The 26,765-nt window shown below is 40.7% G+C and overlaps 1 protein-coding gene across 17 annotated transcripts in view; it reads right to left on the reverse strand.

Annotated features, from left to right (window-relative positions):
* The window catches only part of GATAD2A (GATA zinc finger domain containing 2A), a 113,975-nt gene that overhangs the window by 33,578 nt on the left and 53,632 nt on the right, over nt 1-26,765 (reverse strand). For 13 of the 17 annotated variants that reach the window (XM_073323950.1, XM_073323945.1, XM_073323946.1 and 10 more), the window contains 2 exons: nt 12,438-12,581; nt 7,040-7,311 (listed from right to left, as the gene is read on the reverse strand). In XM_073323950.1, coding sequence (XP_073180051.1) covers nt 7,040-7,311; nt 12,438-12,470 — 305 coding nt within the window. In that variant the 5' untranslated portion in view covers nt 12,471-12,581. Of the gene's footprint in view, nt 1-7,039; nt 7,312-12,198; nt 12,240-12,437; nt 12,582-13,236; nt 13,256-26,765 lie in introns of those variants that run through there. The other 4 variants (XM_073323957.1, XM_073323951.1, XM_073323956.1 and 1 more) reach the window with 4 other exon arrangements.

Genomic DNA, 26,765 nt, shown 5'->3' on the forward strand with positions numbered 1-26,765 from the left:
TATTGCTCTCCCCCATGCTCTGCTATTAGCTGCGTCACTAGGGAAGCAGAGAGTTGTACTAAAATCCTGTTCTTTGGAAGTGCTGTGTGCAGACACTTCAAGGATCACAATTATTGTACATTTAATTTTGTTCCCAGTCTGCTGTACCTAATGAAGCAGAACACGATAATACAGCATGTTCAAGACCATACCCTGTCAGATAAAAATCAAGACAACTCCCAGGGAAACAAACTCCAGGTTTTTCTGTATTCTGAACTACTTACATACAAAAATGTGTTGGGTTAAGCACATAGCCTTCATTCAGAATTTCATACATTTGTGGGTTTGACTTGACCTTAATTTATATATGCTCCATGTTTCCATCTTAGTCTTTAGAATCTCTCCATTTCCCTCACAATTAAGAGCCCATATTGCAACAACTATCAATCCAAGAACCGTATACCACTCCTATGGAGGAGGTGTTTGATAACAATAAAATTATTTCCCTTTCCCAAATAGCATGGGGAGTCGTGTAGGGGAAGGGCTGGGAATTTAGTGCCATGTCTCACACAACGTAGTTCAGACCACAACCATTACGTTAACTTTAAAATAATTCTGACACCTTTTTGTGTTTAATATGTACAGTTATTTTACATTTCACTGTATAACAAAAGAATGACATGATACTCTGCTGACCATGCGATTTTCCCAGAACTACCCATTGCAGTTCTTAGACAACAGCAACTTTTGCCAACACCTGCCCCCCTGGACGATAGCTAAGTAAACCCTGAAATAAAAGGAGCTATATACAGATAAATACAGATTAGGATGGGCTGGTTGGAAGAAAGCCATAAAACTGTTGGGAAGCCTTCAGATTCCCCACCCTCATTTTTCCTGGCAATTTGCATTTAGACAAACAAGCAGTGGCAAAAGCCAGCCAGTCTGCACGTAATTAAGAAAGCAGGATCTTAAAAACTAGAGGGTGTGTCAAAAAGCAATTTAAAAATAAAGTAAAGAAGTTTGCTGCTAAGGGTATCAATGACTTTAGCCTCCACTACATGAAATGCAAATTGTATAGCTCATCCACACTTTCATTTTTGATCGAAGGAAGAATTGTGCTTTGGGGAAGAAAAAAAAACAAACAAAAAAAACCAAGACAAAAACCACCACCTCAGGATGTTTGAGTCAAATGGAACATAATGGCTCACAGGATTAACGAAAAGTGTTCAATAATTATTTTTAGTTTTAACTACACTTCAGTTAGATATTTACTTCAGCTAATGTACCATTTGTTGCTAAAGGACATGTGTGGAGATACAAGATAATATATATCATGTATGGAGTTTTTAAAACCCATTGCTACCATAAACACGTCACAGAATTTTGACCGTCAAAATTCACAGACAAGTCAATTCCATGAAATTTTTTTTTAAATTTGTGTGTGTGTGTGTGTGTGTGTGTGTGTGTGTGTGTGTGTGTATTTATATATTATACACACACACACACACACACACGAAAAATTAAGACGCTAGAGTAATGTCTGAAGGAATACATTCAGGCATACTAAAGAGAAAAGGAAGGAGGAGATAATGGTAGGACTTTTTTAATGCTATTTTAAAAAAAAAATTTAAAAGGCAGCTTTAAAAAGTAAGGTAATAAATGTTATATTCAGCCTCTGAGGTATCATAGTATGTTCCAGCTTTGCCTTGCAGCCATACTAATTCCTTTCTGGCATTATAGCTTCTTACCTAGTTGCAAAGTTTTGTGACATGCTAAGAGATCCACAAATGTATCATTAGTCACAAACGTACTAACTATATTGGGCTTTACTTCTTAAGTATGTATATATAGTTTCAAACTCTTCCCTCATTCCCAAGTACATACGGTCAACTGGCAAGGACGGAGCTCAGTATAGGAAGTGTTACCTACATATTGTGGCATCCCATATCATAGCAGAATTTCTCTTGGATTACTAGAATTATTGTGTGAATTGAGCACATTATGAAGTTTAATTTGAGCAGGTCCCAGAATTAGCTTGATTTTCATTCATCCCTTGTGGAACACTGCTTTGTTTCTGCAAGGAACTAAGTACAGCGTATGGCTAAATCCTTCACTAACTAGCACAGCAATGGGGAGCAACATCCTCTGTAAAAAAGGATCCTTGCTCGCTAAAATGGGGTTTCTCTTGGAAGGCATAAGGAAAGTTACTCTGCAGTTGCACAAAACAGGAGCAGCGTGCTTCCCTACTGGCTGACTGCTAATACTTGTGTCAAGCGGTCGCACACACATTAACTGAGTTGCAGGTGGGTGGGACAGGAGGGGTCCACACAGGAAGTATCTCCTCAGCCTGCTGACTGTTTGCGTTAGCTGGCTCTCTCGAGTACATAGGGGAATACTGTTCTGCTGCCTGAAGTTTGGGAGAAGAGATAGGGAACTCCTCTCGCAAAGCAGGACAGGATTTAACCCTTGGTCTTTTGGTTAAATTCTGCATGCTTTATAGGAAGAGTTTTCTCGCTTCTTTGTAGGCTATGTCCCCTTTGCATAAAAAGTGTTCATATTTATAAATCCACATTGTCTTATTCTGGGGTATATCTACAGAGAGAAGGATTTTAGAAGGGCCCACTGACAACCTGAGTCTTTTTTTGTTGTTGCTGGTTTTTTTTAAACTGTTTTTAAGAAAGCATTTTGCTGTTCCCCTGCTGATGTTTGGAAAGGTGTTTCTTGCAAAGGAGAGTAGGTGGGGCCAAAAACAATATAAAACTGCTACAAGATGAGCAAGGAAGTTTAAGTTAAGCTTCTTTTTGGTCAAACTGATTATACACAAAGTGCTGTTGAATTCACTAATGTAAACAAACCGGAAGACAGCTGAAAATTTTTTCTTTTTAACTTCCTTAAGCTATAGCAATCTTCGTTATTTGTAACTACAGTAGGTAAAACACACGTTTCACTGAAATGTGGTTTACAAGTTGACAGCGTCTTTTAACATTAGAGCAGTATCATATACTTGAGTTTACACACAGTGGATGCTCTGTAGTGCAGAAGATGCCACACTTCAGAGGGACACTTACAGTTTTCTTGCCCTATGTGCTACAATTCTGTTCAGGAAAAGTGCACTTTTGCCTGAAGGCTGGCTCAAATGATGTTGAAAAAAATCTGGTAAGTTATTGTTGAACCTGAGCAAAAAACCAAACTTGATCGCAACCATACCACAAACATATGAGGTGCTGTTAAAGGTGATGAATTACTATTAACTACTTTGTTCATCTGTAAAGAGTTGACGTAAGCCAAATACTGTCAAACACTGTCCTCCCACTCATTAATGCTTATTTGTCTAAATCAACATATCTGTAAAAATTACTACATTGCAATTTTGCAACATCCACAGTAGAATGCCACTCGTGACTTTCTCAGAAGAGTGCAAAGACTCAAGTCACTTTCCTCAGTTTATTCTCTATAATAAGTCAGACCTAACTATGCAAGCTAAGCAGAGCTAGATACACAGCTACAACACCCCCTACCCTCACCGGCTGGCCTTGTGAGGCCTCATCATAAACTTTCACCACCACAGACTCTTCTGTTGAGCACGTTTTGTGACGCCAAAAGAAAGCCAGATAATTTTTATTTTTAAAGGAAACTAAAAATACTAAGATTAAAGTCAGAAAACTTTCAAAAACATTTTTTTAAAAATTCAGTGCGTCTTCAAGTTCAGATTTCAAATCTGAAAAAGCCAATGAGTGGATAATCTGCTGCAGATCAGGCAAAAGTAACAATCAATGAACGCTCTTGAAAAAGTTTCAGAGCAGCAGCCGTGATAGTCTGTATTCGCAAAAAGAAAAGGAGTACTTGTGGCACCTTAGAGAGACTAACAAATTTATTTGAGCAATCTGTAGCTCATGAAAGCTTATGCTCAAATAAATTTGTTAGTCTCTCTAAGGTGCCACAAGTACTCTTGAAAAAAATACATCTTCAATTAAATAACTTCTAAAGTTGTTTAGTAATGGACAGCATTTTGGCTTTTGATTATGAATTTACCAAAGCAGAAAGTTTTTACCAATGCAACAAAACAATCACTTTAAGAAATAGTTCTGTTTTACCTCTCAAAACTCAAATGTTTTAAGGGCTGCAAGTTATGGGTTCATCTATGTATCAGAAGTCTGGGAAAATATGAAAAGCTGAGTCCAAAATTAAGAGTCCCAATTTGAAACTTTAAGAGCCTTTTACCAAAATATCATGTAGTTACCTACAAAAATGACATCTTTTTTAAAAAAATAAGGGATCAAATTTATTCAGTGGAATCATGCATTTTAGATCAGCTGTTGCACTTGCCAAGATGTAAAGATCCTCTGTGTGCCCAGATATATGTCTTTATTGCCACCTACGTGCCCTACATCACATCTTGAAAGATTAAGAAATTCTCATCTATTTTGGACAGAGAAGTGGGGAGCAGGAAGGCAGAGATACTACTTGTAAAATCTGCAGAATTGTTCAGATTCACCTTCCATATGTAAGAAATGCCAATATTTTACTCCTCCACTTAAAAAGCATGGTCAAAATACAATCATAACCTATACTATCTGTACTTGGTAATCTAGGACCTGATCCAAATCCCATTGAAGTCAACTGAAAGATTCCCGTCAAAACTTCAATGGGTTTTGGATTATGCCTCCAATGCAGGGACAGTCTTATACAAGCAAGCTTTCCCTGCCATTTAGAAAATAGAAAAATCTTATTTGCTGTAGTAGTGATACTATAAAATGAAGGGGTGTCTCAGGTTCTCTAAATAGGATTATTTAGAATACTTATTTTTAAACAGAAGCTCTCTAGAAAGCAGAGCATGGATTCTCCCCCTCAAAGTCTAGTTTGTATAGGTTCTTTCACACCACAAAGGGGGAGCAGAAAGACATTTACCAAAAGATTGGAAAGTATTTATAAAGCCACAAATCATCAAGGGGACTCGGGGGCAGGTGTCACATGAGAAATCAAACGTTTTTAAAAGAAGATCCACTAGACTTCTAGCAGACACTGCCCTTTTAAAGTAACGTGCTTAGGTTTACACAGGAAGTTTGTTACAGAGCTAGGAACAGAACCCTTGGTATTCAGTTTACAACCTTGGTGTTTTAGCCACTAGACTATGCTTTCCCCTTTAAGAGAACTGAACACAACTATGCTAGTTGACAGGGCAGTGATAATGCCACAAAAGGTGTTACTACCTTCTGAAAAGGTTTACCCTTATTTAGCACCTGACCCGCCACCTCCTCTCATTCTTTGAGAAACAGAAAAGAAATTCCCTTACGTAGGAACCATCTAGCTATAGTATTACCCCTTCCTAAAGGATATTGTTATCAACACAGCTTTCATCCTGCTTTGAGCAGGGGGTTGGACTAGATGACCTCCTGAGGTCCCTTCCAATCCTGATATTCTATGATTCTATGATCAGACATACAAGTACATCCTAAATATCATCTTGAGCAAGCTCTGAAGATGCCATTTTTAACCAGTGAATTTATAGATGAAGCAGAACATGTCAAAGAAATTCAGTCAATCCAAGTTACTGGAAGAAATCTAGTATATTTGATGTATTGCTGAAAGTGATATTTGGACAAATTCATCGTTATAAGCAGCAGATAGTTTCTCATTTAAGCAGCAGGAACAGAGGAAAGCTGAATAATTCATACACTAGTTACAATTATGGAGTAAGGGCATATCAGTTTTTCCTGTACTATTTTTTAAGCTAGAGTGGGGGACAAAATACATTTAATATGTGAGAATTTGCATACTCGACAGGAACTTCAAGTTTCTGCTCCAACATATGAAACAAGTTAATAATTTACACTTCTATAGTACCTATCAGGCAAGGAAATAACTTTATACACTTTTTAAGACTTGCAACAATATTGGGAATATTTATTCCATTTTGCAGATAGGGAAACTAACACAAAAAGTTAACTGACTTTACCAAGATTAAACTGTCAGTGGCAGTGCTAGGAACAGGAGCCAAGAGTTCTGACTTCCTCTTCCATATTCCAAAAACTAGACCACATTGCACCCTAAAAATGAAAAATATTCATGTCTGTCCTTTGCGACAAAAAACTAAAAAAAGTCAGCATCACATGACCACCTGTAGTCTTGGCCCATAATGAACCCAAGGATAGGCAGCATACAGAATAGAATGGAAGTCTATAAACCAGTTTTTTGGTGGTGATTATGAATAAAATGTTTTCACGTACTAAAAAGCTTCCTAATTTAATTCTTATGTGATGTGTGTGTTTGAAAAGCCTTAGACTGGAGAAATAAGGAGAAGATTTTCCAAAATGACCAATGATTTTGGATACTTCCATTTTTAGGTGTCTAATTTAAGATTTCTTAAATTAAAAGGGGCCTAATTTTCAAAGTGCTACGCACTTACCTTTTGCAAAACCAGTGCCCTTTAAAGGGATCAGACTGGAGGCACCCTAACTAAACTGGTTAGTCTCTAAGGTGCCACAAGTACTCCTTTTCTTTTTGTTAAGTCATTAGTAACTTTTAAACAACTTTTTCCCACAACAGCTCTGAAGAGAGCAGTAAGATGCACCTAAACCACTTCCCTTGTTAACAGTCACAAAGACAAGTTATCCCTCCTTACCTGTATCACCCACACAATTACGGGCACGAGCAGCCCTTACCACATGGAAGTAATCTCTAGAGTCAGCTACTCAGAGAGTGCGCCCTGCCCTTTATGGTTTGCATCCACTCCTTCACTCAAGGTCATATTTCCCCATTTCAGTATTCATCTTTTATAGCTGCTGTCACAATGACAATACTCATGGGTAGAACAAGCAACAGCTACCTTTTGAGCCTACAGAACCATGGCTGATCTTAAGAGGAATGCTGAACACAAACCAATCTGTTTCAGAGGCTGAATATATACTTCACTCTTTTTGTCATCCCATAGATTAAAAAGTCTAGAAGTCTATTCCAAGTGATAGCCTACTGAATAGCTCGATAGACTATTTCCCCACCTTTTTGTGTGCAGGTAGTTCAAATACGGAAGCATGACAGCAGTTTCTAGGTAGCCACTCACCTTTTTGAGGTACTCATGTCAACAGGTTCATCACCTGTCTGCACCTCCACTTTAATAGTTGCTTTTACCTCCCCTCCTTTTAATAATCCTTGGACTTTCCCAGTTCCAGGATCAGTCTTTATTTTAATGTCACCTTCAGTCTTTATATCTGTTCCCAACAATCCTTTGTCCATTTTAATTTTTTTACTGTCCACGTCATTTTGGGTTATTTCTCGTTCTAGTGCTCGTTTCTGACTTCGTGTCCTGCATGCTTCCTCGGTCATTGTGAAGCTCTGGGGGAGGGGGGAAAAAAAAAAAAAGGAGATAAATCAGTAAAATGCATTTTGAGAAAAATAAATCACCTGTTAATTTCAAAAAAGGCCAAGATACGATGGTTGCTGCAAAAGAAGAAATCCTGAAAGAGCAATTAAAGTTTTGCAATGTGCTTACTCACCCTACCCTCAGAGCAGGTTTTACTCTGAAGTTACTATGGAGTCACTCACTTTTTTTTATTTAAAGCAACTACAGTTGTCAAATATAAACCCTAAAAAATATCTTGTAACAGAATGCAGGCGATTGTACAGGAATGCAACAAACAAAAAAAGTTTGGATGTTTATCAAAAAAGGGAAAAGAATTTCTATTTGCGTCACATGCAAATGAGTAATTTTTTTAAAATCTAGGATTAGAGGTTTTTGGGGATTTCTACCATGAACTTCTTAGCACCTGTATCTGATTACAAATTTCAGGAACCAGACATTGTGGGGAAAGGACTACCACGCCCTGAGTGAAGAGAATCTCTTCCATATTTCCCTATAGTTTGCCACTAGAGATTAAGGCACTGCCATTGTAATATTCAAGTTGATACTTTCTTCTCTCTTAATGAATGAGCCAGGCTTTTCCACTCGCTGCACAGGAAGTGCTTAACTCCTGTGGGATCACAGTTAACTCGTCGTATGCCAAAGTCAGAAACTTTTGCTTTTGGGGAGCTTTGGCATTTCAGTCTGCCACTTCACTGTACCTGCAGACACACATCTGATAAAAAAGCTGAGTCAGTTTTTGATCCCATGACATCACTGGGCTCCACATGACCCTTCCCAGGATTCAGTCTGAGAGACAAAGCACTTTCTAGAAAACCAGTCTGAACCGGTTCCAGACAACAAGCTAAAGTGTTGTTAACCCTCACAGAGACAGGACAGCAGCAATGTGTCTGCAAGACTGCTGCTGGCATTCCAAAACACAAGTCTGGGAGAGCATCACTGCTCTTAAAGGGACAGTGCTTTTCATTTCACATTACAACATAGCAGTGCATCTCTTATTCTGCTTGTCCCATCCCTTCAGGGGGAGCACCCAGCACTCACTTAAAAAAAAAAAAAATTGTTAAAAGTAGCTTAGTTTCTTAGAGATTAAATTAAGCACAAAAACCAATAACTAAAAGTCATCAATAGACCTTAAGCTTCAAAAAAAAAAAAAAATTTTCTAGTGTGTTTTGAAATGAGAGACAGTGGAGTAGTTATACCATATAATTTATTTCCTGTTCCAGTTTACACCTCCTGTTCCCATCAAGTCACAGTCCTATATCTACAGCATACAAAATTGTCATTTCAGACAGCTTTATAGGAAATTTTATGCAAGCAAAAGTAGACTCACAACAAGTTTCTTTACATAAACTTTTGTTTGGAAACTTAGCCAAAAATACTGATTTATATTAACTGACATCAGGTAGTTCACAATGAGGCCACATTTAAACTAAAATCTTTTAGAACAATGTGCTTTTAAATAGGAGACAGGTTGGGTAACGTTGGTGTTCATGAAACAGCACTGTCCAGGAAGAAAGCCAGGTGCGGTCAAGATTTTCTACATAGCTTAGCCAATACACCTCCATTCTAGCATGCAGCAACCCCGGCTATTCTAGCTCTGGGCCTCTCCGTACAGTTCTTCCAAAGCACCATAGTTCTTGCCTGCAGCATCCTTATTGCTCCACTAATATAGCCCAGGAACAATCTCACAAATGATGCCACAAAAAATGGCCCCACACAGACTAAAGCTTGGTCTAGCCTTAAATGTTAGGTCAGCACCATGGTCAGTCACAGATGTGAAAAAAAAAAAAAAACAAAAACAAAAAACCCACCGACATAGCTATGCTGACCTAATCTCCCAGTGTAGAAGACCGCTGCTGTTGATGGAGCTAATTTTGTTTGGGGAGGTGGTGGTCCTACACAGACCAAAGGGGTGCGTCTACATCATAGGGCTCTGCTGGCATAGCTATGGCAACATAGCTATGCTGGTAGTTTCCATTGTGTACAAACAGCCTAAGATGGCACCACTAAAAAAATCTTATCACTAATGACCCAAAGCAAGACAAATTTGAACCCAGGCCTCAAGACAGAAGGCCAGTCTACTAATCCAATGTATTGTCTAGTCTGCTTATACTAGAGTTGTTTGTTTGTCTGAAACCTTTGTTTGTTTTGTTTTTAATGTAAACATGCTGACTTTCTTGGTCAGTATTTCAAAACAAGTGTACTCATTCTATTGGCTATCTGCATTAGAATAAGGAAGGCTTGTGTTTATTTTCAATTTTTTCTTATTCTGTAGTCTAGCACAGCTGGAAGTGCTGCAGAGCTATGGTGTCACATAACCAACCCCTCTTGCCAGTGAAGCAAGACTGACTCCAAAAGTAATCTGGACCTGATTTTTGGTGAGAGATTGTGTTTTAAGTTCTGGGAGGAATGTAGAGCAAAGAAGGTAAATCAGAAGGGAGTGGGAGACAGGTTTCACGGCTCTGAAGGGCAAAAATCAAGACCCCCACCTCACAGAGACTAAGATAAAATTAAAACTCTTTAGCAGATCCAATCATACCACATGCTCCAATAAAGTGCTATGGCAAAGTGTCTAGTAATTAGAGCGTGGGACAAGGAATCAGGACTCTTAGGTTCTACACACAACTCTTATATGGACACACTGCATTACTGTGGAAAAGGCACAGCCCTCTCACACTCTTCTCATATCTCTCTAATACTCATAACACATATCGATATGGAAGCAATGGAAGACAAGGTGGGTGATGTAATATATCTTTTATTGGACCAACATCTATTGGTGAAAGAAACTTTCAAGTTTACACAGAACTCAAGAAGAGCTCTGTGTAAGCTTGAAGGCTTGTCTCTTTCACCAGCAGACGTTGATCCAAAATAAGATATTTCTTCACACACCTTGTCTTAAGATCATGAAACCAACATGGCTACAACACTGCAAAAACAAAACAAACAAAAACTTATGAGTACGATATTTATCTTGATGATTAACGTCAAATACTAAAAAGTGTAAAATTGTCATTGTGGCAGAAGAGACTAATGAGACCATTCAGTGGAAACAGCCTCCTCTTGCATATAAACCCCTCTTTTGAAAAAGGAGGAAGCTCTCTCCCCCACAGCCCTCCCAGCCACAAGTGTCCAGTGGAAGAAACTGGACACCAAAAGCCAGCTTTTCATAGATACTGAGTGCCCGCAGCTTCCTTTGACTTCAACTAAATTTTTATTGCTCAGCACAACTGGAAAGTCAGGCCCCATATTATGCTAAAATATATTCCAAAACATTCACTATTTCAGTTCTTTCATCTTCTCCAGTTACATGATATGGGTGGGTAAACCCAAGTGTTTTGACTAGCCTGTGTGATTCCACAATATTTTAAAAGTCACACGTGAACCCTCATTCTGCAAATGCCACAGTATATTTTCAAGTTCTGTGCATTCTCCTCTATGGCATGTAATACCACAAGCAACAAAAGGAAACCCAACTCTCTCACATGTGCACTTTGTGAACTTCCTTGATGCACCTGCCCCCATACATTTTAGAACAGAATTCAGAGTCATGGTTGTCAGTTTGTTAACAGCTTTTAGATTAGCTCTAGTTATTTCAGAGACCACCTCATTTCTTCTAACCCTCCAGGATAGAGACACTCCAACGATCAGGTGCTGGGGGCAGAGCGTTTTCCATGGTGGACCTTCCCCACACAACATCTCACCAACAGGTCAAACCCAAACCTGGACAGTCTCCACATCAAAATGGGAGATTCACCTTTTCAAGAAAGATTTTCCCACTGTTTTGTTCTGCATGATCGATACCTTAGACATTCAACCAGGCCCAAACTCCCTTTTTTTTTTTTTTGTTTACTGAAGCCACAGCTTCAAATTTTCTTCTTGAAAAGGAAATGTCATGTCATATGTAGATTCTCTCACTTCCAGGACCACACTGACTCTCCTCACATAGGGCTTAAAAATCACAGATCCATTTTCTAGCATGGATGGGACTTTAACTGTGGCCACTAACACAGAACTAAGTTTTAACTATTTCAGGGAACAAAAAAAACCTGTTGCAACTGGATTCCTCAAAATGGTTACAAATGTAGGCCGGACTTATATTTAGCGTGGCATGGGAAGGAGGGAAAGGAAATAAATCAGGAAGGTTTCTTAAAGAAACTGAAGAATAGAGTTTCCCAGGGGGAAGAGGTAGAAACCCCGTAACTTGAGTAGAGAGAATAGAATCTGTAAGGAACAATCCTGCAGGAGTTTGAAGGGATGATTGTTTTTTCTATTCATACTACAATACAAAAGTATATCACCTGTATGTTTTTGATAAAATAATACACAGTGAAATTGTTTATATTGACATTAGGCTTCAGGTTAGTATACAGTTGAAATAAATAGGCAATTCACACTTTTCTGAGCTATTGTTTCTGTCGGTAGACTTTTTGGACAACAACAATGCATCTTTTTACGTTGGGATGGTTATTTCCCCAGCACTAAGGGCTAGAATTTATTTGTCTGAAGGGTTAGATATATAAAAAAGAATGGAATCACCAGATTGTTGGTCCAAGTCACTCTGGACTCTAATAAATTTAGACCACCATTAAAATGTATTTTGAAAGATAGAAGGGGAAAATAGCATTATACAGAAGAGCTTCTCTCTCGCACATATACGCATTACAAATTTGCGCACAGCAATCCAACAGCCCTTTCACTGAACTGTCCAAAAAATTAGAGACACAAGTAAAGTGAAGTAAAATCTTTTATTGGTAAGACACAAAAGCTTTGGAGCTTACAAAGAGCTCTTCTTCAGACCTGAAGAAGAGCTCCAAAGTTTGTTTCTCACAAACAAATGCTGGTTCAACAACAGATCTTACCTCGCTCACCTTGTCTCTCTAATATCCTGGATCCAACACAGCTACAGAAACAAAAATAAAAGGTCTTTTCAATCAGAAATCCATTTATGCTAGTAGGTCAAATACCATGCACATCTATGGCACCAACAGCATTCCCACTGGCAAAGACAGCAACAGAAATGTTTCCTGGAACCTGTCAAAAGTTCTTCCCCAACCCCCTTCCTTCCAAAAAACAAAAACAGCAAAAATACAAGACAAACCTGGTTTGAATCAGCCAGTGTCTTTTCCAACATGGATGTGTATGAGAGACTCCTATCACATACTGCCCAGAACGCCTCCCACTTGCAAAGATGACAAAGGATTGCGAGATCCTGGAACAATTATCCGCTCGCTTTCTTTTGCCACTGTAGGGGAAAGTCACAGAACAGGAAAAAGTAGATAAGTTCCAGTTTAAGACTTGGGAAATTTGTGCTTTCCCCCCACCCCAGGTGTGTAGTCCAGCCAGGAATAACCAGATTCCCAGTGATAGTCTATTTGGAGACCTTTGTATACTAACGTCCTGAAAGACTAGAGCTAAACAAGCATATATCGGATTCAGGGAGTTGGGGAAAAAAAAATCAGACCTTCGCTTTGCTGTATTCCAAGACACACTGCAAATGGAAGTAAAAGTTGTCCAGTTAAAAATGGTCTGATCTGCTTTCATATATCTGCTTCCATAGTTTGGGAACCTGGCCACAGCTCACTTCCAAAAGTTCTCTCTTCGGGTGGCAGGCAAAACAAAGCAACCTCCCACCAGCACCATCACCTCACACCCCACATAACCCACCACACCCAGCTAAAATGCCAGCCCACTTTATGGAGGATTTCCAGATTCACGGTAGTTGTAAACAAGACCGACCCCTACTCTGACCAAAATCTTTCAAGCTTCTAACAAATATCAGTAAGGTCACATCTACGCTACAAACTGTGCAAGCTGCATTAGAATACGGCTGCTGAAATTTATATATCCCTTGGCTGCATCCAGGCTTGGCTGCTTGCATTGGCAATGCATGTACTCACCAGGAGTGCCTGTGTTGATGTACAGAACTCTGCATCACAGATAGGTATCCTAATGTTCCATGCGCAACCATCTGGCACAATGCCTTTCAGGAAATTTTTGCAATGTATTGTGGGACAGAAGTAACTTGTCCAGATCTCTGGGAGCTAGGGATCAAATTCACAGCCTGCAACTTTCTTCATCCCATAACACCATCAATATTGCATAATTTATTTTTTAAATCCCACAAACCCAGGAGGCACTTTTTGGTGTCTGCAATCTCTGACAGAAGCATGGAGTCCACAGAGCTCTGCACTATTCTCATGAACACTGCAAATACAGGACACACTATTCTCTGGTATTTGCAGACCTGCAGGAAAAGCCACAATAACGTGGGACATGAAGATTTCACCAAGGACAGTTTGCTGAGACACAAAGACAGACAATTCAAGATTGTTGTTGAGGTTCATGGAGCAGCTGCAGATGGTAAAGAGCCACTTCCGGGCCCAAGAAATGAGCACTGACTGGTGGATCACATAATGTAGGTTTGGGATGATGGGCAGTGGCTGCAGAACTTTCAGATGCTAGATGCATCCATGTGCTGAGCCCACCCCAGCCCTCTAGCGCATGGACACCCAAGGAGTGCTGCAGTGACAGCGGACAAGCAAGCGGTGATCACACTTTTGAACCCTACAACATCGGATTGCTACTGATCAGAGGGAAATCATTTTGGAGTCGGAGAATCCACAGTTGAAGGCCATTATCCAAGCACATAGGGCCACTAGTCATCTACTGCTATGCAGGACTCAGACTCTCTGCAATGTGCAATAAATCTGGATGGATCAGCAGCAACGGGGTTCCCAAATGGCAGTGGAGCAAAAGACGGCACGCCTATCCCTATTTTGGCACCAGCCCACTTTGCCAGACTACCTAAACAGAAAGGGCTACTTTTCTATGGTTAAGCAAGTATTGGTTGCTCACTAGGGAGCTTGGCTTGTTTAGCCTAACTAAAAGAAGGTTGAGGGGAGATAGGATTGCTCTCTATAAATATATCGGAGGGATAACTACCAGAGAGGGAGAGGAATTATTTAAGCTCAGTACCAATGTGGACACAAGAACAAATGGATATAAACTGGCCACTAGGAAATTTAGACTAGAAATTAGACGAAGGTTTTTAACCATCAGAGGAGTGAAGTTTTGGAATAGCCTTCCAAGACAAGCAGTGGGGGCAAAAGATCTATCTGGCTTTAAGATTAAACTCGATAAGTTTATGGAGGAGATGGTGTGATGGGATAACATGGTTTTGGTAATTAAATATTCATAAATAGGCCCAATGGCCTGTGATGGGCTATTAGATGGGGTGAGATCCAAGTTACCCAGGAAAGAATTTTCTGTAGTATCTGGCTGATGAATCTTGCCCATATGCTCAGGGTTTAGCTGATCGCCATATTTGGGGTCGGGAAGGAATTTTCCTCCAGGGCAGATTGGAAGAGGCCCTGGAAGTTTTTCGCCTTCCTCTGTAGCATGGGGCACGGGTCACTTGCTGGAGGATTCTCTGCTCCTTGAAGTCTTTAAACCATGGTTTGAGGACTTCAATAACACAGATATAGGTGTGAGGTTTTTTTTGTAGGAGTGGTGGGGGAAATTCTGTGGCCTGCGTTGTGCAGGAGGTCAGACTAGATGATCATAATGGTCCCTTCTGACCTAAATATCTATGAATCTATGTTTCACCAATCCCAATGTGGGCTGGTAGGGAATGTGCATGACACTCACCTCTTTAAGAGCACAGGACTCTTCGGAAAGCAGGAACATTCCTTCCCAACCAGGGGGATCACAACTAGCTATACTGAAATACCTATAGTGATTCTAGGAGACCCAGCCTACCCTTTATTCCCCAGCTCAAAGTTGTACACTGGCCACCTCAACAGCCCCAAGGAAAGACTGAGCTACCGGCTCAGTATGTGCAGAACAACTACTGAATGTGCTTTTGGTAAACTGAAGGGATGCTAGCGGTATTTACTCGCTAGATTGGATCTCAGCGAGAAAGATATCTCAATGGTTACAGCAGCCTGTTGTGTCCTGCATAACAACTGTGGGGCAAAGGGAGAAAGCTGCCACCAGGTGGAGGTGTAGCAGTCATCTGAGTTTCAACAGCCAGATACAAGGGCTATTATAGAAGCCTGATATGGAACTATGCGGCTGAGGGAGGCTTTGAAAGAGCCCTTTAGTGGTCAGCTGCAGTAGTGTTCTGTGCTGGAGGTTCTCTGAGCCTGGAGTTGTGGGTGCTGCTAAGAACTGTGTAGGGTTTGCTGTATGTGCACAAATGAGTGGGTATTTTCCTGAAGCTATGAATTCTGTGGTGCTTGGTGTGCATTTACAAGTACTGTTGTCTTTGATAATCACTATCGCAATATTTGTTGCGAACTAGTAAAGATACAGATAAAGTTCTATTTTTGGGTAATTAAATTGAGTGTGTGTGTGTGGTGGAAAACATCAGAAATTCAAAACACAAAAAACCCCACAGGTAATGTTATACAATTTTTAACATAATTAAAGGGGTGATCATTTTAAATTAGAAAGGATGTAAACATTTATATCTATTTGAGTACACAAAAGTAGTTGTATGTGTAGCCACAACAGACAACTGTGTTCTCATAGGTCAGTGCATGTGAAGCTGTGGCTTTCCTTGCTGTCCCCCAGCATAGAATAGTAGGGGACACTGATGGGTCCCTTGATACCATATAGTATGTTGGGGGAGGGAGGGGAAGAGATATAAGGACCAATGCTCATTGAGTTCAAGGGCTGCAAAGGATGAAGAGTCTGAGAGCATTTGGGTTTGCTGACTGAGAAGACCCTTTATGTCCTGCTGCATTTCCCTCTCCTTGCCCTGCCGGGACTCATGGGCCTTTCCTGTCCTCTGGGGTCTTTCTTCATGCTGTCGGTCATGCCAAGCCCTTAGTTCACAGTCTGATGAAATACTGTTTTGCAAGATCCTGAGAGCCATGTCCTCCCTAATCCTATTCTCTCTTGTCCTCATGGTCATGTGTTCTGTGAGTGGAAGGGGCACTCACCAAGTCAGAAGCTGCTGATAAAGACAGACAGGTGTATCACTGGATTTACAGTCAGTGGAAAGAGAAAGTAAGTTTCTAAACTCCCTTTTCTTATTCTTGTAAAAAACACAAGAAATGCTTATTGACACTTCAGCTTTGGAGCCCTTCAGCACAGCATAGCTCTCCAGCTCCAGCCCCAGCTATGGTACCAGGATCAAGGGATGATGGGGATTTTCTGTTGCAAGACGCTATATAATTTCAGTCCCTATTCCACAGATACAACTATAGGGCAGTGGCACTGAATATTTGCACTATTTTCCACGAGCAGTGATAATTTTAGCTGATATCTCATTCTTCAGGGTCACAGAGGCACAAAGAACACAGCTGTTACTGTCATCCTGAAGCTGCCTGGGCCTACATGCCACTAGCTTGTTTACTGCAATGGTGCCAGCTGAACTCCTCATGGAGTGGCATGGCAAAGTATCCTACCATAGAGGAAGAAATAAGGCAGTCATCTCTGGAAACCTTCAGGAGTAGATTACAGAGTATCTCCATGAAAGTTTCATAGAGATTTCTCAGGAGGATAAGAGGAATGTACCTATGCACATAGTGTACTGCATTGCCCACTCCACTTAACCCAACAGGGGAATGAAAAGCAGGTACCAATTCTAGCTCTTTCTTGTACATCTACCTCTTCTCCTAAAACTAAAACAATGAAGAGTGGATACCTTTGGTTTGTTAGCTTAGGGATGGGCTGGTGCCATCTTTAAATTTGATCACAACAAGAAAACACGTGCACAAATACTTGAGTTCCTCCATGTTTGCCTGATTGGACTGGCTACACTGTGGCAGAGCCTCAAACAGGTCCTGGTTTGCAGCATGGCTAGAGTCCTCCACTGTGTCTCCCCTCAACTCCCTTTCTTCCTCACTGTTCACAGTAGGGGTCTCTGGGTCAGGAAGTCTTCCAAGGTATCCACAGCAACGTTCCCTCTAATTTTTAACAGGCCGTGTGCGCAAAAAAACGTCTTCTGTGCAGTCGCTGAAGCAAAAAAAGAAAGCTGCTGCAAAAGCTGGAGTGCACGCAGTGTTTCGCCGTGTGCGCGGGGTTGAAGATCTGCGTGCGTGCGCACACGCGCCCGGCTTAGAGGGAACCATGATCCACAGTAGTCTGTGGGGAGCTGATGGGGGTTTCTGCCAAGTACGGCATGCAGTTCCTTGTAGAAGCGGCAGGTCTGCAGTGCAAGGCCAGATCTGTTGTGCTCCCTTGCCTTGTGGAATGCCTGGCAAAGTTCCTTTACTTTTATGTGGCACTGCTGCTGATCCCAGTCACATCTCTTTGCCTGCATTACCTGTGCAATCTGCTCCTAGATGTACATGTTTCTACAGCTGGTTCATGGCTGTGCTTGCACAGCCTCCTCTCTATGTAGGCCCAGGAGATCAGATACTTCCTGTCTACTCTGGGTGGGAGAGCATCTCATATGTGGAGCTGGTGGTCGGTTCAGCAGTTGCCCACAAGGGTGAGCTACTAGATGAGATTGCCAAGGTGGGTAATCAGGAAAGGTATTACAAAAAACATGGGGTGTGGGTAAAGGGTCAGTTGAGTGGCTTTTGGTCTTTCTGACCTCTGGGCAGTGGAGTTTAAAGTTGTGACAAGAGTGGTCAGTGTCACAGGGAACAGGACATTGTGGGACAGCTCATGGAGGACTGTTAGGGTTGACACAGGTCATGCAGTGTCTATACAGTACTTGCACTGTGTCAACCTCAGTAGGTCGACCATGGCTCTACACCATTCGGGGAGGTGGTTTTACTGTGTCACTGTAATGGAGTACTTACATCAGTAAGTGACAAATTCGAGTGTAGGCATACGCATACGTAGGTTGATTGTAAGTCGCCTTGCGTCGACCTAACTTGGTGGTGTGACTGTCAAAGTTTGCATTGTTGAGGAAACTATATGTAACAGAGGGCCTGTATATGAGAGTTCAAACTGCACCTTTTCTATGGCAAATTTGTTCTCCATTTCCAAAAAATGACTTGTAAATAATGAGCCTAGAACTGATAGAGGGATCATTTTTGGGGTTAGAAATACTTTGTAGTTTATTTCAAATGATTCTTTGGAACCAATATTATTTCTTACTCCTCCTCACCTCCACTACCACAAGAATTGCTGCCAAAATTTAAGAAGTCGTTAAGTAACCAACCCACGTAATTAAAGTAGATAAGCAGAGGTACCAGATGAGGTACTAGGTGATGTGTAATTTTAGGAACTCTTCAACAGTGACCAAATATGAGAGATAAAAAGCACTAGCAATTTATTACTACTGAAAGTAAAGAAGTCATTCTCAATTTATCCCCATAGTGTGGACTATATTTTCAGTGTCTCTCTCATAGGCTACCTGCTTCTCTCCACCCACCCACTTACGATCTCCCAGATCATCCTCTTCTTCCATTCACAACCTGTAACACCTATAGCAAGTACAGTAATTACTTGTACAGAAAAATATTAAGACATATTTAGTGGTCTTTTAGTGCCATTTAGCAACTAGAAAGGAGGAGCAGCTACTGGCATCACACAAGCAGCCAGTTTTCCATAAGCTACCAGAAAATGTTCTGCAGGTCTTCTGTTGCCCATGGACCACAAGTTAGGAAGCTCTGAAGTATAGAGATCTGCCTGCGTCTGTGTAACGCATCTGCGTAATGTCATCGAATGCATCCGATGAAGTGAGCTGTAGCTCATGAAAGCTTATGCTCAAATAAAATGTGTTAGTCGCTAAGGGGCCACAAGTACTTCTTTTCTTTTTGTGGATACAGACTAACATGGCTGCTACTCTGAAACCTGTGTAACTTTGTTACTGAACAGGTGCATAATTCAACTTTTCTTAAAATGATTTTTCAAAAGCCATAAGTCAAAGTGACAGTAATATAAGAAATGAAAGATTTCTCCTCCACACAGAATGCCTTCCCTTGAAGGGTACTGCTCTTTACAATTTGTGATTTCAAGGTTAGTCTAGACAGCAGAATACTCTGTTTGCATCACCTCAGCATGAGTACACCACTCTTAGGCTGCATACACCACCAAACACCAACCAACTAAAAGACCACAAGGGCAATACACAGTGCCATTTTTGTCAAACCTGATCTTATCAGCACAAGATCTATGACCAATAATAAGAACACTGAAGTCCCGACTGTCGACACTGACAGCATTTCCAGCATGCCTGTCTACAAGTTGCCATGGAAGCAATTCAAGTTTGCTAGCCCACAACCTCGAACGTAACAAAACGCAGGTGGATCAATGGTGATCCTAACAGTCACAGTATCAAATGGAACTATAGCATGACTAATGAAAATGGTGAACTAGTTGAGTTGCGGGCAGATTCCTGCTACTTGAACTTAATTCACAACCCTAAGCTCCACAGTTCTTTCAACAGCTGCCCATGGAAACAAGGCTGCAACCCAAGTCTGGCATTTGTCAGCAACAGCATAGCTGGTTTGCTGAACAAACTTAGTTTGGATCCAGTTCTACATTTGCAGCACCAGTACATCACCATCCAACTCCATGCAGCCATAATGCCAAACTCAGTACCATTCTGGCACTGTTTCAATTTAAGAAAGTGGAACGGAAGGGCTTCACTAATTACCTCGATGCCATTGTAAGAAAGACCAAACCAATACCAGAAAACTACGATCAGCTTATCAGCGTGGTTTGCACTCTCTCAAATAATCATATTCCACAAGGCCGGGACTAACATTGAGTTATTGGATTGGTATACAAAATACAAGCGGATGTTCGAAGCAGACCTATTAGCGGAGGAGACCATTGCAACTAGCGAAGACCTGGTCTCTGAACTAAAGAGGAAAAACAGAAGTCATGGCAGAATCTCAGTGTGGACATGACTAACAGCAGTAAGCAAGAAAGGATAGCCACCCAGGGAAGTCAGAGCAACACTACAATATTACTGCAGACCAGTGCCCTGCCATTTTCTAGGAATGTGTGCGCGATCTGAACAAACAGCCCAAGATAGGACTTAAGTGGCAAGAACACCAGAAGAATTATAATTCTGCAACACAGTCAGTGGCGTTGGCTTTCAGCACCCCTACTATAAAAATTGCTCCATTAAATAAAACTGTGAACCCTGTATATGATGGAAACCACTTCAAGCCAGGGAGTGTGCACCCCTAGTTCCAGCACCCCGGGCACATTATATAATGTTCAAATTAACCTCCAGAATTAATGTCCTCAAGAATGGCAAAGCTGCCAGCCTACATGACATTCATATTGTACAAATGAAAAAAACACTTCAGACCAGCAATAAAGAACTGGGTACTCAAATTGTTTAACACATGCTCAGCCACATACAAAGTACCCAAGAGTTGGGGGATGAGCACGTGTTGTGACACTCCTGAAGCCAGGGAAGGATGCAACAGAACCAAAGAATTTCAGGCTTATACCACTAAGTCACCTCTGCAAACTGGATGAGCCTCTCATCCTAACCTATTATCACTCATTGAAAAGCACCTAATCTCAGAGCAAGCTGGATTCCGACCAGTGCATGACTTGCCTGGGCAAGCGCTATACATCACTCAATACATCAAAGATGGCTTTGAAAAGGGGTTTGGTAACAGGTACCGTGTTTGTTGACTTGTCAGCAGCATACAACACAGTAAATCACCAAAGGCTCCTTCGTAAAATACACACCACCATGACAAGAGACCACCACCTCATGACAATTACAATGACAACTGCAACTAGAGAACAGATGTTTTTACCTCCAACTATGCAGGAAGCAGAGCTGACGGTGGTAATAGAAAGACAACCTACCACAAGAGAACATACTCTCACCAATACAAATGATCAGCTGATCCATCTTGGCACAAGAAGTTTTATCTATGCAGACAACTTATGCATCACTGCCCAAGCCAACGATCTTGCCCAGAATGAAACTACACTAACATTGGCAGTGTCTGGGCTCTCAGTCTATTATATCAAGAATCAACTGTGCACCAACCCAGCCAAATCACAAGTGACTCCCTTCCATCTTCACTGAGAGGCCAACAGACACCCCCTTCCAGATGATACTGAGTTATCACTTGCCCACTGCTGGAATCCTGTCTAACTTGGAGTGATGCTAAACCACTCTCTCCTTCAAAGCACACCATGGAGAAGACAAAAGGCAAAGTTGGCACCCAGAACAACATAGTGAGGAAGCTTGCAAGTTCAATATGGGGAACCAACGCAGCAACAGTAAGAACCACTGCACCTGCACTTAGCTATTCAATGGCCAAATATGCACATCCAGCATGGGAAAGATTGGCTCCACAAAGACGCTGGATCCTGTTCTGAGTGACAGCTACCATTAAATCACAGGATGTCTCACACCAACAAATGTGAACAGCCTTTATGTGCTTACTGGAGTTGCTTCAACAGATATCAGGAGAGAGGTCACAAGCAAAACTGAAGGATTACGACAGGTCAGAGATACCAGACATCTGCTACATGGCCACACCACAGCAGTTGGCTGCTTGAAAAAAATTGAGGAAAAGCTTCATCATGGCAACAGAACTGCTTAAATAAAAATCAAAACAAACAATCACTGACAGCTACACAACTAGAACTTTCAGAGTAGCAGCCGTGCTAGTCTGTATCCGCAAAAAGAAAAGGAGGACTTGTGGCACCTTAGAGACTAACCAATTTGAGCATAAGCTTTCGTGAGCTACAGCTCACTTCATCGGATACATTCAGTGGAAAATACAGTGGGGAGATTTATATATATAGAGAACATGAAACAATGGGTGTTACCATACACACTGTAATAAGAGTGATCACTTAAGGTGAGCTATTACCAGCGGCGGAAGGGGGGGGGAGGAGGAAGAGACCATTTGTAGTGATAATCAATGTGGACCATTTCCAGCAGTTGACAAGAACGTCTGAGGAACAGTGGGGAGTGGGGGGGAATAAACATGGGGAAATAGTTTTACTTTGTGTAATGACCCATCCACTCCCAGTCTCTATTCATGCCTAAGTTAATTGTATCCCATCTGCAAATTAATTCCAATTCAACAGTCTCTCATTGGAGTCTGTTTTAGAAGTTTTTTTTGTTGAAGTATTGCAACATTTAGGTCTGTAATCGAGTGACCAGAGAGATTGAAGCGTTCTCCAACTGGTTTTTGAACAGAACCACTAACCCAGGAACCTATCCTTGCAACAAAGCCCGTTGCAAACTGTGTCCACATATCTATTCAGGGGACACCATCATAGGGCCTAATCACATCAGTCACAGTATCAGAGGCTTGTTCACCTGCACATCTACCAATGTGATATATGCCATCATGTGCCAGCAATGCCCTTCTGCCATGTACATTGGTCAAACTGGACAGTCTCTACGTAAAAGGAATAAATGGACACAAAATCAGATGTCAAGAATTATAACATTCAATTGGAATTGTTTCATGTTCTCTGTGTATATAAATCGCCCCACTGTATTTTCCACTGAATGCATCCAATGAAGTGAGCTGTAGCTCACGAAAGCTTATGCTCAAATAAATTTTGAGTCTCTAAGGTGCCATAAGTACTCCTTTTCTTTTTACAACTAGAACTGTGGCGCACACTGCTCAGAATACTCAATGAGGACATCATAATGCATACAGATGTTACCAAATGCCTTCCCTCACGTGTGAAGGATTGGTCAGCCTTGAGATTGTTAAATCACCTCTGAACAAGAGTTGGCAGGTCAAAGGTCAATAAGCAGAAGTGAGGCTATTCCAATGACCCAGAACACATGACTGTGGTGAAATACAAACCATGGAACATCTGTTAGTCTGCTGGCTCCTGGAGGAACCATGCACCATGGAAGATCTCATCAGGGCTACATACCAGGCAGTAAAATGTGCCCTTATATGGTGTAAGCCTATACCACAACCAGCAACCAATATTACCAAAAAAGATACGTAAGCTACTCCTAGGCAGTTCATCTAGATTTTTTTTGGTGGCACTCAAGACAAAGTATTTTCTCTAGCTGCAGATTAGAATATGAATCAGAAGTAAAAAGTTTGATGAGCATCATATTAGGGAGAAGTAAAGCAAAGATGTAAGCCTAGCAATTTCTTGTATATTATTTTCCTCCCTTAACACAAGTGCCATTACTTCAGGCACACTTTTAAAGCTACAATGCAATATTGTTAGGTATCAAGAAAAATAAGCCTGCAGCTAAAATTCATGTGGCTTCCTATAACTAACATGAGGACACAGATCAGAAGTGATTTGGTCTGTGAAATCAGTATCTTAACTTTTGATTTTCATGTACCAGAGGGAAGCAATAGCAATGCTATAGTTAACAGTTGAGGAGACACTTCATTTCAGCCCCCCTTTTTCTTAGTTTTACAAATTACTAAAAAAACCTAACTTATCTCTAGGCTGAAATCCCATGCTTTCTCAGCCCAAAGCTTAAGTTTTCTCTTTCTTTGAAAGTTGGTGGAAGTTTGTTTGGCTGATCCTGAATTATCAGCATGGAGGATGGGGAGAAAAGAGAGGATAGGTATTCTCATGCTTAAAAAAAGTTCAGAGACATGCTTGTGTAACAATTTTTCTTTGTTTTGTTTTTAATCTTGCCCTAGATTCAACCCCAGTAAAGCCAAATGTTTTTATGTGACAGGAGAAATAGTTTCCCTCAGGAACCATGACTGAATTGGACTGCCACATGTAACATAATTACCCATACCCATGTGTCAATGGACATCTGAACATCATTTTAAGTAGGATACAATGTAGTATTTTAAAGTCATAAAACATAAGCAGTGTCTAGGTTCACTAAGAACTGGAGTTGCTTACTAGTTCTTGCTGGACAAAATGAACTTCATTCTTTAATGAACATTCTCCAAGATGAATTTGGAATTTCAGGGATTCTTCTTCTTCTTCTTCTTCTAGCTAAAATGCTTTCTTAGGTCATATATAATCTGTAGGAGTGATATGTCTCCCAGATTTATACAACATACCTCCTCTTCACCTTTCCTATGGAGGAAGAAGAGGAGAACATGTGTTCAAGATTCCTCCTCTTTCCAATTTCCACCATAAGGCATATGGTGGACCACCTATATAAAGTCAAACCATGAGTGGGGCAAAGTACCCCAGAGGCTTCAGAAGAGTATTCCATATACAGTAGAGCCCCTATTTTACGAGCTAATTAGGGATCAAGTTCTTAAAATTAAAGGAGTACTTTGGCACCTTAGAGACTAAACAAATTTATTTGCGCATAAGCTTTTGTGATGCATGAAGTGAGCTGTAGCTCACGAAAGCTTATGCTCAAATAAATTTGTTAGTCTCTAAGGTGCCACAAGTCCTCTTCTTTTTGCGAATACAGACTAACACGGCTGCTACTCTGAAACCTGTTCTTAAAATTGAACATCTCAAAATTACAGTAGATATAGTGCACAAGTTGTTGTATAGTTCACTATATCGCTTTGTTCTTCAGACAATGGCAAAGCAATTTCCAATACATTGAAGGCAGCAGAACGAGCAAGGATGTTGACTTAGAATCATAGAATATCAGGGTTGGAAGGGACCTCAGGAGGTCATCTAGTCCAACCCCCTGCTCAAAGCAGGACCAATCCCCAATTAAATCATCCCAGCCAGGGCTTTGTCAAGCCTGACCTTAGAAACTCTTAAGGAAGGAGATTCTACCACCTCCTTAGGTAACGCATTCCAGTGCCTCACCACCCTCCTAGTGAAAAAGTTTTTCCTAATATCCAACCTAAACCTCCCCCACTGTTCTTGTTCTTCATCAACATCACTTTTGTTAGGCGATTCTCCCCCCCCCCCACCACCACCACCATTAGGAAAAAATAGTTGGTATAACTGGTCGTTTGTAAGACTGGTGTTCATAAAAAAAAAAAATGCATAAAAAAGGAGGTTCTGTGATTCATACATAGATTTCTCATACCTCCTGTAGCTTGGACTCAAATATGAAATTGCTGGAAGAGCATTTTGGGTAGTTTAATGCAAATGAACATATCAAGCATTTTAAAAAGCTTCCCCCTATTTTTTAGGGCTCCTTTCCCCATACCCCCTCCAGCAAAAGGAGTGGATTAAACAAGAGAAGTAAACAACTAAATTGCTGAATTAAGTGGTGGCAGTGTTCCCCGATTCATTTGTCCAGCCTTTGGTGGTAGTCCTATTAGATAGAAAATGACTTGAGATCTACTGATCATTTTGGATTACTATATTTTTATTTACAAAGACTATAGTATTAAGTAAGAAAGTCCCAGTCAACATTATTTCTTTCTCCCCACCTTTATCTCATGTTGAAATTTACAAAGTCTTCTAAACTAAGGCCAGGAATTTGGAATAGCAGTACCCAAGTGAAAAGCCAAATATAGTACTTTTATGCTGCAATTGGAGGGGGGGAAAAAAGATTCGGGGGTGGGGGGAGGGAGGTTAGGGAAATAAGATTAAAAATACAGAAAAAAGATACTGTAAATAGAAATATCCCCATCATTTCAGAGTCTATGGGCAGCACAGAATAGTCTAAGAAACCAAGTCCAGGAAAACAGGAAGCTAGTCTTCGCATGCAAGTGCACAGCAAGTATTTTATATAATGCTGTTTGTCATACAAAGAAATATAAAACTTGAGATGTATTGCCTGCACCACCCATTGGGAAGTAGAGCTCTATTTCACTAAAGTTAATCAGTTGGCTATCAATACTGAGGAGTGAGAAGACAAAGCAGAACTGGTGAAGAGGAGGAGAGGGGGAAAAAGTGAATAAGCTTAGATCGCCAACAGCTGTCTCATGAGAACAGCTGGTGAAATTTCAGCTATATACTGTTTCTACAGGACCAGATATGCTACTGAATGAATCTGCTTAACTTCACTCATGCTTGCCAATAAAAAACAACAAACAAGTTAGCTGTTAAAATAAGTTCTCTCAAGACTTGAAATTGTATATATTTCTATCTCCTTGTGTACTAGGATATTAGCCACTTGCAATTTTAAGAGTACGTAACATATTCATAATATACCCACATGACTTAACTGCAATCATCAATACATACATTTTACAGATCTCAGTACTGCATCAGATGTAGCGTATTTTACATTTTTTTCCACGACCTCATATAAGCCAGGGGCCACCCATGCAGTTCTGTGAATTCCTGTAGCTGTAAGCACATCTGATTCCTAGTCATTATTAGTCAAGAAAAAAATTCAAGCCATACCACAGAATATTCTATAGAAAGCCTCTCATAACCATTACATAAACATCACCTTTTGTGTAGAGTCTAAACCTCAGCTGAAACTGAACAGAAAAAGATTCTCCAGTGCAAAGTTAAGACAGCCAGATTCTGGCAAAGCAGATGCTATAATGGTTCAAACGAGAACAAGGTGCAAGTATTGTTCTGCTATTAATGTACAGACCATCTACAGAAGAGTTTTAGGGATGCCTTTAAAAACTGTATGCTAAGGGTAAGATAAGTTATGTAGAATTTGCTGACAGCCAAAAAAAGGACTGAATAC

This window comes from Lepidochelys kempii, chromosome 25, assembly GCF_965140265.1.
Source record: "Lepidochelys kempii isolate rLepKem1 chromosome 25, rLepKem1.hap2, whole genome shotgun sequence".
NCBI classification, from domain to species: domain Eukaryota; kingdom Metazoa; phylum Chordata; order Testudines; family Cheloniidae; genus Lepidochelys; species Lepidochelys kempii.